The sequence below is a fragment of the Myxocyprinus asiaticus genome, chromosome 19, assembly GCF_019703515.2.
Source record: "Myxocyprinus asiaticus isolate MX2 ecotype Aquarium Trade chromosome 19, UBuf_Myxa_2, whole genome shotgun sequence".
Classification (NCBI taxonomy): domain Eukaryota; kingdom Metazoa; phylum Chordata; class Actinopteri; order Cypriniformes; family Catostomidae; genus Myxocyprinus; species Myxocyprinus asiaticus.
Genome location: NC_059362.1, coordinates 45966837 through 45980317, shown reverse-complemented (window position 1 = coordinate 45980317; position 13481 = coordinate 45966837). Strand labels below are relative to the sequence as shown.

The following is a 13481-nucleotide window of genomic DNA, read 5'->3' as shown; positions in this document are numbered from 1 at the left end:
TAAACTAAATAATAATAATTTATTAATATTTAGCATTGTTATGTTTGTTAAAAGTTGTTATAGAAAACTGTTAGAAAGTTTTATATTATATTTAATATTTAATGAAAGTATTTGTTAAAATTAATAATAATAGTAATAATAATCATTTATAAATAGTCATCAGTTATTATCATTACTTCATGTTGTTATTATGTTTGTTAATTTTATTATAGAAAACTGTTAGAAAGTTTGATATTATATTTAATATTTAATTTAACTATCTGATTTCCTAACGAGATGTTAAATGTAAAAATAGTAATAATAATCATTTATAAATATTAATTATTGCTATTATAATTTCTTCCTGCTGTAATTATGTTTGTTAAAGTTTTTATTTAAAAATATTAGAATTTTCCACTTTATTAAGCGTTATAAAGTATATTTATCAATATTATTTTTTCACATGTACTATGTTTTTGTATTAATGTCGTGTTTGATATACTACAATTAGTTATTTTGTTTGCCCATCTGTATTCATAACAACAATGTAAATATAAATCAACATTAATAACATAATAATATCAAAAATATAAAAACATTAATAAAAAAATATTCTTAAATTAAATATATCACTTGATTCAAGATTTTTGTATTTTTTTTAATTTAATATATGCTTATCTTTTTGTGCTACCACTATATCACTTTGGAGAGAAATCATACCGAGATCATGTATATGTAATTTAATGTAATAAATATGTTTTGTATCTGTTTGTACATATAACCATGTGCATGTGTGATGCAGAATAAATGACAGCAGTCAACAAATCCTTTGAACTGTTTAATAAACAATGTTCATTTCGACCATAACGTCCAGAGTAACCTTTGACCTCAGAACAAAAGGGAGATGGTTTATTGACGTCTCAATAAATACGGTAAGACCATGAGAGTAAACCTGTGACAAAAGCACAGCAGAGAAACACCCCTGCAGTACATCACATTTACCCAGAATCCTGCTTGTTGTTGTGTGTGTATGTGTGTGTGTGTATGCTTGTCTCAGGACGTTGGTCACAGTGGCTCACAAACTTCTTAAGACTTTTTTCACTCTTTTATGTTTCCATCAGACCCATAGTCATATTTCTTTAAAACTCTAATTTTATGCTAATGGCTGACTTTTGAGATCTGAACCTAAATGTCTCCAAACATCTGTGGATATTAAAATCTCATATATTCTGTTATTTTGTTTTAGCTTTTTTTACTTGTATTTTTTTACACATTGTTCTGTACATATTAGGACGTGGATATGGTGATCATGGCAGATCGGTGTGTGCGGAGGTGAACAAGCCAAACCAATAAATATATTTGAGTAAATCTCACAAAACATGTTAAGAACATGTCCAGGTCATATTTCACTCCAAAATCAAAACATTAGGTCATTATTGCTCCGCTAGGTTGGGTAAGTTACTCTAAAAAAAGTAATTAATTACTAACTACTAATTACATCTTCTACAGTGTAATTAGATTACTGTACTAATTACTCTGCATTACTTATTAGTAATTACTTTCTAAAACCCTGATCAACCTCGACCAGATGAAAAATACAAGGATAGACATGAAACTGTTCTTTTAATTCTTTCAAATAAATCACATTATTAATTATTCATGAACTGGCCAAAGAATTTAAAGGGGCGGAGTTAAATTAGAAAACATATATTTAAACATTAGACGATTATAAATCCACTATTGTTTTATATAGAATTGTTCTATAATCTTTACAGTATTTAACACAATTACATTAGAAGTAACTGTAATTACTGAAAAATTAAGAGTAATCCCTTACTTTACTTTTACAGTAATTAATTACTTAGTAATGCATTACACCCAACACTGCTTATTACACAGCTACATACCAGATAAATAAACGTATAGACATGATATATTGATTTGCATTGAAATTAGGCCCAAGTTAATATGCAAGCAGAAAGAGATCGCGGAGTCTCTAACCGAGGCTCGCATCAGAGTTTTGATGAACCTGTTGATGTTTATTTTGCGAAAATGGCTGTCTAATTGCTCTTTATCCCACTTAATACATGACTACATGCTAAATAAATAAATGAACATGAAATATCGATTTGAGTTAAAATAATTTTATTGGCTTGTAGAGATCACAGAATGAAACAAGAAGTAGGAAAGATGACTCGCAATACCTGGTTGACCAGTGGATAGCGTGATTTACCAATCAGAATCGAGTGTTCCAGCGAGCTGCGTGATAAGAAACTATATATTTGCATAAAGAAAATAAAGCCTGTTTTTGGACCATTAATAAAAAATAAAAAAAAAAAGCATTATGTATTATTTTTATGACAATTAAAAACACTGCAACCCCAAACTCGCATTATCATAATATGGAAAAAATCCTAATAATCATATAAATAGCCTTCATTTACTTTATGCAAAATATAATTTCTTATTTTTCTTTTGTTTTTGGGGTGAAATATGACCTGGACACATTCCTTGTGAGATCCACCCCTTTTACTCTGTAAATCTCTCTCTCTCTTAAAGGCAGGAATGGGCACAGAGTATCAATATTCTGTGTTTGGCAGTGTGGTAAAGATCATTACAAGCACCAACCCAAATCAGTGTGTGTGCATGTGAATGGGTTTTTTTTGCATGCTTGTAATTTGGGGCTTGTGTGTACAGTATGAGCATTTCGAGCTGAAGTGTGTAATTTTTTTAGTGTTAAAAGCTTAAAGGTGCTGTAAGCGATTTTTTTATGGAAAGGTACGCAAAAACATTTTCCTACTCCCTGAGAGATATTACTAAAATAAGTGTTGTAAGATATCTCACTGGACTCTGTGACAGCTCTAGACTCTGTAAACTGCAAATAAATATGTGTCCAGGGGCCGCAGACAATGATGCGTTCGACCTGTCAATCATTTTGTATGTTGCAGCGAATTATTGAGGCTTAATGCCATTTTTAAGCCATGTTGTTCATAACAGTCGTCAGTTGAGGGCGCTGTTTTGCTGCTGTTGTTTTGACAATCATTTCTTCATGTGTTGGTCTCAATAAAGATCATTTGTTATCTTTGTAGTGCGGGATGTTGGAAAAAGTGGGCGTGGCTAATCCAACGGCTCAGTCTCGTGGAAGCAGAACAGATGAAATCGCTTGCAGCACCTTTAATATGAGTCAGTTTTATGTAAATCATTTGTAGGTTGAGTTTATCTAAAAACGTATGACTGTGACTCTGTGGAACTCATCCAGAAATTACACACTTCAGCTTTAATGTAGGTAGTTTACTATGGAGGGCATTTGTATAGTGTGTATTGTTTCAGTGAGACATACACAATAGTTTATAAACAATTAGCAGTGAATGTGACAGGTGATAAGTGAACACACACTCACACACACACACACACACACACACACACACACACACACACACACACACACACACACACACACACACACGTAACGGTAGCCAGCTGGTAGGTAGCTGTGCAGTGTGTAAACCTCACTCCCCTGGCCCCATGAGGTGCACTAGCGACTGATGCTAGAGGGTGTAGCCTTTAGCCTCATCATTTGCGCTCCCGCCTCCCATGCTGGAGACCCCGGTTCGAATCCCGCTCGGAGCAGGCTGAGCAGGACCGGTTACACACAGACATACATTCTCTCACACAAACACACACAGATAAATGCATATGACATAAGATTGGCGTTTTCTATTTCAAAAGGCATTACAATACTTAAAAACCCTTATTCAAATAAATAACAAATAAATTAATCATATACAGTAAAATCAGACAGACTGTTCTACAAGCCAGTCAAGTTAAAAAACAGAACAGAAATGGACACATTCAATACATACATGCACGCTAAAAAATCAAAGTAGGACAGTCACTATCATGTAATGACGGATTGTTTATCCACTCAGAAACATTCAAAAATCAAAGGGGATTGAAGATTTGTTGACCTAGAAGTTTTGGTGGGTTTGGGAATATTGATGTCAGTGTGCATGCACTGCAAAAAAAATATTTTCTGAATCAGTATTTCTGTCATTTTCCAGGTCATCTTTATGCTAATGTACACCTGCAAGTCAGCGCAATTCACTTCCAGCGGATATACGCATTTAAAATTGAGTGTTTCTGTTTCAAGAAAATTGACCGAAGTACTGATGACATCATCCTGCACTGCAAATATTTTTGTCCAATCAAATGCTCTCTAGAATGAGAATGCCCCTCCCCCTGCAGCCGAACAGCAATCATGTTCATAGCTGTGACTAAACGAAAGCCTACTGGCTATTTAGAGAAAAGGGGCGGGGCTTTTGATACATCCCGCCTAAACTATTCAATAGAAAATTACGTCAACACAGGAAAGAAAACTGCTCGAACGATGATTTCATTTGGTTTTTAAAACAAGGTAAATGTACTTTAGAAGCAAAACTGTTTAAAATAATCTCTAATTAATCTTGAATTAAGTTTAGTTTTCTTTCCCAAATGGCAAATTGTGTTTTTTTATTATTTTTTTTTACTCGTTTTAAACATAAACATAACACAGTTTTGTGAGTTTTACGGTTTAAGCTGAAGTGTGTAACTTTTTCGGTGTTGAAATGTCTTCTCTTATTATGCAAAGACAACTAAAAGTAAGCCATTTGTAGGTTAATTTTCTCGAAATTGGTAAGCACTGTGTCTCAGTGGTGTTATAAATATTCGTCTGTTTGTTTTGAACGACCTGTCCAACCCCACACAACAACACTGACTCGACCAGTGGCGTGAGTTGGGGGGGCGGGACTATCTGTTTGTACAACCAATGGAATATGAGGGAATTTTTTTCAGCTTTAAAACAAGAAAAAAACTATTTGCTTCAACAGAAACCTTAATTCAAGATGTATTCTTTATAAAAAAAAACGTATACAGTTTTGCTTCTCAAATATATGTATCTTGTATACTGGAAAACAAGACGAATATACTGATTAGGAAAAATATTTTCTGCAGTGTGTATGATGTTTAGTGTTCAATACAGGAAGAGTGTAAACTATGGGAGCTCAACGAGGTTGCTTGCTGGGTGATTCATGTGTGGGCGAACGGTTTTTTTTCCACCGTGTGCAAATGTTAAGGTGTGAATATTAATGTGTGTAAGAAAGTGTCTGAATGTGTGTGTGTTTGTTCGCTATAGCACTCCGTCCATGAAGCTGGTATCGAGGTGCTGGATTAATACACGGATGAAGCTCATTTCTTTGCGTGTGTTCTCGAAGATGACGCGCGGGTCATCGGATTGACAGCGCAGGCAGTTGGGCGCCATCACCATCGCCAGATTACTCACATCCATCTTAGTCATAGACACGCTGGCGGCTTGAGCGAAAACCTGCAGTGAAAAACAAAGAAGTTGCTTGATGACAAAAGTAAACAGTTAAACACATGAATAGTGAGTTTCCTGTTGAAAAGATCATCATAATGTGTGTTTTGGATGCTGGTGGTGCAGCTAGTCTAGCATAAACCAGCCTGAACCTGATTAGTGATGATTTGGGTTAGATTAACCAGCTTCACAAGAAAGTTTTACTATTAGAGCAGCAACAAACCAGCAGTAACCAGCCTGAAGCAGCATGCTGGTCCATGTTGGTGTTTGCTGGTGGTTAGTGTTGGTTTGGATTAAGTTAACCAAATTCACCTGATAGACAATGCTTTTCACCAACAAAACCTGGCTGGTGAAGCTTATTGATGAGGATGGTATTACTGCTATTTCCAGCTTCCAAAACAAAGTTATTCTTGTCTTTTCAACAGAATGTATTGAGCCAATGCGTATAAGTCATTGTGTCTTCTTTTTAAAAGCTACATTTAGGTATTTGCAGCCGTTTATTCGGCTCACTAATATAAACTGTGTTTTATCAGTTGTATTTAGTATAAATGAATTTATGTTCAATGTTCTATTTAGCATGTTTTGTTTAGTAGCCTATGAATTTCAATTTCATGTTGCCACCCTATTTGTTTATTGTCACCCTAATTAGTCACTGCTTTTGTGGCATTGATAAATTGTTCAGAATTTATAATAGAAATACATAATAGCATTTGATAGTTGGGCTATATTACTACAAAAATAGCTTTAAAGTAGTCTTTAGGTCTGCTAGAAGACTGTACAGGCAGAGTTAGTCAAATCACAAAATAAAACGAGACCTAAATAAAACAAATAAAATTCAATACAATAAAATAAAATCTAATCAAGTAAAAATGATATTCATAAAAATAAAATAAAATTAAATACACATCTATAAAATAAAATTACATTCAAAACAATAAAATTAAATTAAAAAAAGTTAAAATAAAATAAAACATTCAATAAAATAAAAATAAAAATTCAATAAAATAAAAAATAAAATAAAATTCTGAAAAAGAAAAGAAAATTCAATAAAGGAAAATACAATTAAATAAAAAATAATAAAATAAAATAAATTCAATAAAGTAAAATACAATTAAATAAAAAATAATAAAATAAAATAAATTCAATAAAGTAAAATACAATTAAATAAAAAATAATAAAATAAAATAAAATAAAATTAAATAAAATAAAATACAAATAAAATAAAATAAAATAAAATTCAATAAAGGAAAATACAACTCAATAAAAAAATCTATTAAATAAAAATAAATAAAAAATTATAATAAAATGTTTTATATTACAGTTAACATTGGTATATAGTACATTCATCGTTTATTTGTTTATTTATTGATTGATTGACTGTGTGGAGTGGGATGGTGGGCGGCTCAAGTCTAAACTTGCATAGGGTACCACGTGAGCCACTGACAGACAGACAGACAGGATGAGAGATAGACAGCAAGGCAGAAAGACAGACCTGTAGGAATCGGATGAGGTAGCAGAGCACCAGTTTGTTGATGTGAGGGAGACTGAGTACGACGTTAACAGCAGCTGCAGGACTGTCATAGTTCATGATACACTGTTCATAATATTCATGGGGAATCACGGGCTCCTCCAGCTCCCTGTACCACAGCTTCAACAGAGATGCTACAGAGAGAGACAAAGTTGAGGTTAGAGAAGTGATATGATGTCTGTAATAGGACGAGCAGCTGGTCAAAACACAGACACAACAATATAGAAACCCAACTCCTCATTGTGTGTGTGTGCCATGGACTGTTCACAAACTGCCTGATCAAACAGCACATAAAAAATGACTCTATGTGAAAGACTCTTTGCACATAATAAATACTACTGTGATCAGTGTTAATTTTCACAGTTTTTATTTTAGTCATTATTTTGACAATATTTCATCTTGTCACATTCATTAATTTGGTCAATTTTACTCTGACTACAATGGCATAGAATTTTATTCAACAAAAACAAGTCAGAAGTTTACATACACTTAGGTTGAAGTCATTAAAACTAATTTTTTTAACCACTGCACAGATTTAATATTAGCAAACTATAGTTTTGGCAAGTCGTTTAGGACATCTGCTTTGTGCATGACATGAGTAATTTTTCCAACAATTGTTTACAGACAGATTGTTTCACTTTAAATTGACTATATCACAATTCCAGTGGGTCAGAAGTTTACATACACTGAGTTAACTGTGCCTTTAAGCAGCTTGGAAAATTCCAGAAAATGATGTGAAGCCTTTAGACAATTAGCTTCTGATAGGAGGTGTACTGAATTGGAGGTGCACCTGTGGATGTATTTTAAGGCCTACCTTCAAACTCAGTGCCTCTTTGCTTGACAGGATGGGAAAATCAAAAGAAATCAGACCTCAGAAAAAAAACTGTGGACCTCCACAAGTTTGGTTTATCTTTGGGAGCAATTTCCAAACACCTGAAGGTACCACGTTCATCTGTACAAACAATAGTACGCAAGTATAAACACCATGGGACCACACAGCCATCATACCGCTCAGGAAGGAGACGCATTCTGTATCCTAGAGATGAACGTAGTTTGGTGCGAAAAGTGCAAATCAATCCCAGAACAACAGCAAAGGACCTTGTGAAGATGCGGGAGGAAACAGGTAGACAAGTATCTATATCCACAGTAAAATGAGTCCTATATTGACATAACCTGAAAGGCTGCTCAGCAAGGAAGAATCCACTGCTCCAAAACCACCATAAAAAAGCCAGACTACAGTTTGAAAGTGCACATGGGGACAAAGATCTTACTTTTTGGAGAAATGTCCTCTGGTCTGATGAAACAAAAATGGAACTGTTTGGAGGAAAAAGGGTGAGGCTTGCAAGCTGAAGAACACCATCCCAACCGTGAAGCATGGGGGTGGCAGCATCATGTTGTGGGGGTGCTTTGCTGCAGGAGGGACTGGTGCACTTCACAAAATAGATCATTATTGAAGCAACATCTCAAGACATCAGCCAGGAAGTTAAAGCTCGATCACAAATGGGTCTTCCAAATGGACAATGACCCCAAGCATACCTCCAAAGTTGTGGCAAAAATATTTGGGCAGAACCGAAAAAGCATGTGCGAGCAAAGAGGCCTACAAACCTGACTCAGTTACACCAGTTCTGTCTGGAGGAATGGGACAAAATTCCAGCAACTTATTGTGAGAAGCTTGTGGAAGGATCCCCAAAACATTTGACCCAAGTTAAACAATTTAAAGGCAATGCTACCAAATACTAACAAAGTGTATGTAAACTTCTGACCCACTGGGAATGTGATGAAAGAAATAAAAGCTGAAATAAATCATTCTCTCTACTATTATTCTGACATTTCACATTCTTAAAATAAAGTAGTGATCCTAACTGACCTAAGACAGGGAATGTTTTCTATGATTAAATGTCAGGAATTGTGAAAAACTGAGTTTAATGTATTTGGCTCATAAAATAGGCTTTTTTATTTTAGGCTTCTTAATGTAAAATGTAATTTCTTATGACCTGGACGTGTTTTCACAAGATTAACTCGTTTTTTTGTTTTTTGGATGAATGAAAATCCTGACAATGTCAAAACACATTTTCAAATGATTTCTTTAGTGCAGTCTGAGCTACAATCATCGTAAAGGTCTATTATTGCAGTGTAATTGGTTTCAGATTTACCCACTATTAAATGTCAGTTTAAAAAAGTGAACTTTCATTGTTTGCTTTACAGTTCATGCCAGTCAAACAATTGCTTCCTGTTGAAGTTGGTGCTTCTTGGCCAGAATTGATGGCGAAGTACACCAGACTTTCTGCTGATCCTGTTTGTGAAATTAATAATGCAGTTCAGGTCAGTATTTATAATTTAAGAGCGGCAAGTCAGAAGTGTGTTAGTGGGTAATAATGGCTTTATTAGTTTTCATGGTCTGACCTGGAATCAGATTTCCAAGAACAGTTCCAATGGGACACACTTCATGAATATGGGCCAATGAGTGAGAGCAATGCTGTAAATAATATGCGTCCATTTCTAGGAAACGCAACAAACTGGAAGATTACAGTCAGAATCACCCAAAGAAATAAACCATAATTTATAACTGCTTTCCACATTTAAAGGTGCAGAAATATTGTGTTAGTGAAAAGGCTTGAGGAGATGTTGGTCTGCCCACTGTGTGTGGGAAATTTGAGCTATTTATATTCTGAGAGAAATGGGGCATTGCAGAAAGCCTGCAGCTACAGGTGTGTGTGTGTGTGTGTGTGTGTGTGTGTGTGTAACAGCAATAAACGATACAGAGGTGGACTAATTGCAGTTAGCACAACTACACTGTAAAAAACAAGTCATGAAATATTCCAAGTTAAACTCAATTTACAAAAATACATTTTGACTCATCCCTCCTTTTCTTTAAAAAAAAGCAGAAATCGAGGTTCCAGTGAGACACTTACAATGGAAGTCAATGGGGCCAATTTCTGGAGGGTTTAAAAGCAGAAATGTGAAGCTTATCATTTTATATAAACATTACATTGACATGGAAACGAAGTTGTAAAATTGTATATAACTTTACACAGATGCGGTAAGTGATTTTATCACACTAAAATCATGTTAACACACACATTGTTTACGTTTTGTATCTAAACAGAGAGTATTTTACCGTTTACAGATTATTGGCCCCATTGACTTCCATTGTAAGTGCCTCACTGTAACCTCGAGTTCTGCTTTTTTTAACCTCATGCGACCTTGTGTCCACATGCGTAGACTTTGTGTTTTGGCTTCGCTATACACAATGCATAGTTAAAATGAACAAAAACTGACTGAATACAGTTCATAAGACTCTAGACTGTCATTTAAGGGTTAAACGTCTGGCGCACCGAGTCACGTGACACAACAACACGCTGTCGATTTCCGTGAAGCGCTCCTACGGACACAGCGCCAACAAAAGTGCCTCTGGTAAGAAATCTCTTCAAGTTATTTTATTGAAACCTGTTTGGTTGTAAAGAAGAGAGTCTGTAGTTTCGTTTGATATGCCGCTTTAAACAATCCGTTCATTTTTCACGCATCTGCGCGCTGATAAACATGATGTCCACATATGTGTACACTGGCACCACATTTCCTCAAAAGCAGAATAAAACATGTTCAACTCTAACACATCTGTGGGCCATTTCATTTCATTTTAATATACATTTTGTTATATTTTATTTTGTTATCACTGTACAATACGGTTCTATTCATTAACATTAATAAATGCATTCTTATATTTATTGTGTATTATCACATTGAGAATAAATGAGTTCATACAAAAGCTGTAAAATGTGTCTTTCAGAGGCTTTATATGGAGTTATGATGAAAATAAGGTGCATTTCAAACTGTTCTGAGATCAGTGCAGACAGACAGCACACTGGAGGTTAAGTCATTCACTAAATAGGGAGCAAGGGAGCATCCTATAGCTCTCTATGCAGTTAAGTGCATTCACTCCTAAAATCTGATCAAAAGTTCAGTTTCAGGCTGCAGATGATGTTTGGATCACTCAACATGTTTGACAGACATGTGACAATGATAATCAGTACATAGATTCAGAATTTATAATGTATCATTTTATTTTAACATGGTTGACAGTGATTGGATGATGCTGGACTTTGAATCAGAATTAATTATGCTAATTTATGATGTAATGTCTGTAACGTCTCAAAAACATGAATAATCAACACTCCTGGAAACATAAGAAACTATTTGATGAAAAAAAAAAAAAAGAAATAAATCTGACTTTCTATAACTTGATATTTTTTTACATTTCACAACTTAGTTCTGCTGTCCACATATGTGGACATACATTTTTTAGGAAAACTATTTGCTCTAGAAATGGTTATTTATTTATTTTTTTTTTTTTTGCTCGTTTATTAGGTGCTACTAGTCACAAATCAAAAAGGGAAATGGAAAATGCACACAGCAGTCACGCGGGGGTCTCAGGAGGTTAAAGAAAAGGAGGGACAAGATTCAAAATTATTTTTTGTGCTAATCAAAGTTTTGTTGCAAACGCTTGTCTCTGCATAAACCAGCAGTACAAAAAATGCATGCAAACTAAACTGCACAGCCAAAATCCAAAAAAAACGTCATGATTCTTAATTCGTCACGGCCAAAACTCGGAAAGTCTGGGAGTTTGTCAAAAATCGAGTTTCCCATTCGTAATTATGACTTTGTGGTGCCGTTCATGTGCGCTCAACTCGTAAATACGATCATTCCAACACGACTTGAACACACCAGTTGTGCTCAAACGTATGCACTGTACTTTCCCATCATTAGTGAAGTACATATGTTTAGTGCATAATCGAATTATGCAAATTAAAATGCAGCTTGCGTTAAACTACAAACATTGTGGGCGAAGGATCATGTGATACCTGGAATATGTGGGTCTTCCAGGCCTGTCGGTATCTTCCACTGGTCCACCTGTAACTTCAGTGCGTTTACTTCATCAATATCACCTGGAACCCTGAGAAACACACACACATAAACACACATTATAACACACAAGTGTCAGACTGAACATCAGATGAAACAACAGCAACGCCGGTAATAATTCCTCCATTCGAGTTCCAAGGATAATAAGAAAGTCACTTGATTTTTTTTATTTTTCAGTTATTTATTTGGCCTAATGAGTATGTCGCAATCCTTACTTTGCTCGCGACTCGTAAATACGAGAGAATTAAGACACGTTTTAATGCCGCATCTGATTCAGTAGCACAAACAGCGTTAACGTTGAGTTCAAGTTATCTCTTTCAATTTATTAATTCTTTCGAAATGTTCACAGAAGTAGCATTTTTCATAAATTGATTTTGTAAAAATATATGTAGGAATATAGCTGTTTATTACTACGCATTATGTTGGTGCATGTCTTTCTTATGTTCATTTAGTGAAAACAGTGCAAAGTTTTCCAAAGTAAATAGTAAAAAATGTTTATTGCTAACTTTTACAATATTACAATAAATTACTTACGATACACAAATATTCACTGTAAAAAATAAAGAAGAACTGAGTAAATAAATGATGAAAATAAAGGGGTAAATAAAAAAGGATGAGTTAAAAATAATTAAATTTAATTACATTTTAAAAGTTTTTACTTTGCGCAATAAACATTTTGAATCTACTTGGCTACTGACTGCACAAAAAAAAAAAAAAAAAAAAAAAAAAAAAAAAAATCACCCTTTTGAGCCGTTTCACAACAAATACATGAACAGTAATTTTTTATATTTTTTAAATTTTTTGCAATATCGTCCAGTCGTTGTTTGGAAACCAATACTCTATAATAAGGATGCACCGATATTGGCCGATACCGATATTTTGCCACTTATTTATTTTGTCATCATATCACTGTTTTCGGAGTTTTTACTAAGTGTGCAACAAATTATTATCAATTAACCATCTGTTTTTCAAATCAGCATTTTCATGCTTATAACCAATACGCCAATGGTTTTCATTTGGTCAATAACTTGCCGATCAATATCGGCAGCCGATACATCGGTGCATCCCTACTCTATACCAGTGTAATATATATTTATGGATCATATCTGACCTGAAGATGCCTTCCATCTGATCTCCGTTCAAGCCCAGCACTTCCTCTGAGAGGCGGGTCTGTACCCATGGCAACTGTCGATCAGGGTAACGTTCCTTCTGCATCGACATCACTTCCTCCAGAGACGAACCGAACATGGAGGGCCTGAAGATGGCGTTGCGAGCATGGGCGATCTCTTCTATCGAGGGCTTGTTCAAACCCTAGACGAGAGGCATGCACACTTGGTTAATCAGATTAACAAACTAGACAATACTGGCTCTGTTCCAAAACCTAGAAAGCTGCCATACTGTCTACTGCCTTGAAAGGGAGCAGCATAAATTAAATGAAACCTCATAAGTGACTTAATTAAAACACTTTATGTAGAAACTTGAAAATCATTTTTTTCCTTCACTTCCAAATGATTAATAATCATACATAATGCATCCTGAGATCGCCTTCTCTACAAAGGGGACATGCAATGATGCTTAACATCATTTTGGTGTCTTAGAATGACTTCTTAAAATGTTGCCTATGTAGGCAGCTCACTAGATTTTGGCGCACAGCCAGTGTTCAAGCGTTACCCTGCTGTGTGTCTGGCATACACTTCCCTACAC

At 34.8% G+C, this 13481-nt stretch overlaps 1 protein-coding gene across 1 annotated transcript in view; it reads right to left on the bottom strand.

Moving 5' to 3' along the window:
* Positions 1-812: 812 nt before the first annotated feature.
* LOC127409606 (rho GTPase-activating protein 39-like) overlaps positions 813-13481 on the bottom strand; it is a 62386-nt gene continuing 49717 nt past the window's right edge. Inside the window, exons 7-10 of the mRNA XM_051644286.1 lie at positions 12889-13088; positions 11717-11808; positions 6822-6991; positions 813-5338 (exon numbers count right to left, since the gene is read on the bottom strand). Coding sequence (XP_051500246.1) covers positions 5144-5338; positions 6822-6991; positions 11717-11808; positions 12889-13088 — 657 coding nt within the window. The 3' untranslated portion in view covers positions 813-5143. The remainder of the gene's footprint in view (positions 5339-6821; positions 6992-11716; positions 11809-12888; positions 13089-13481) is intronic.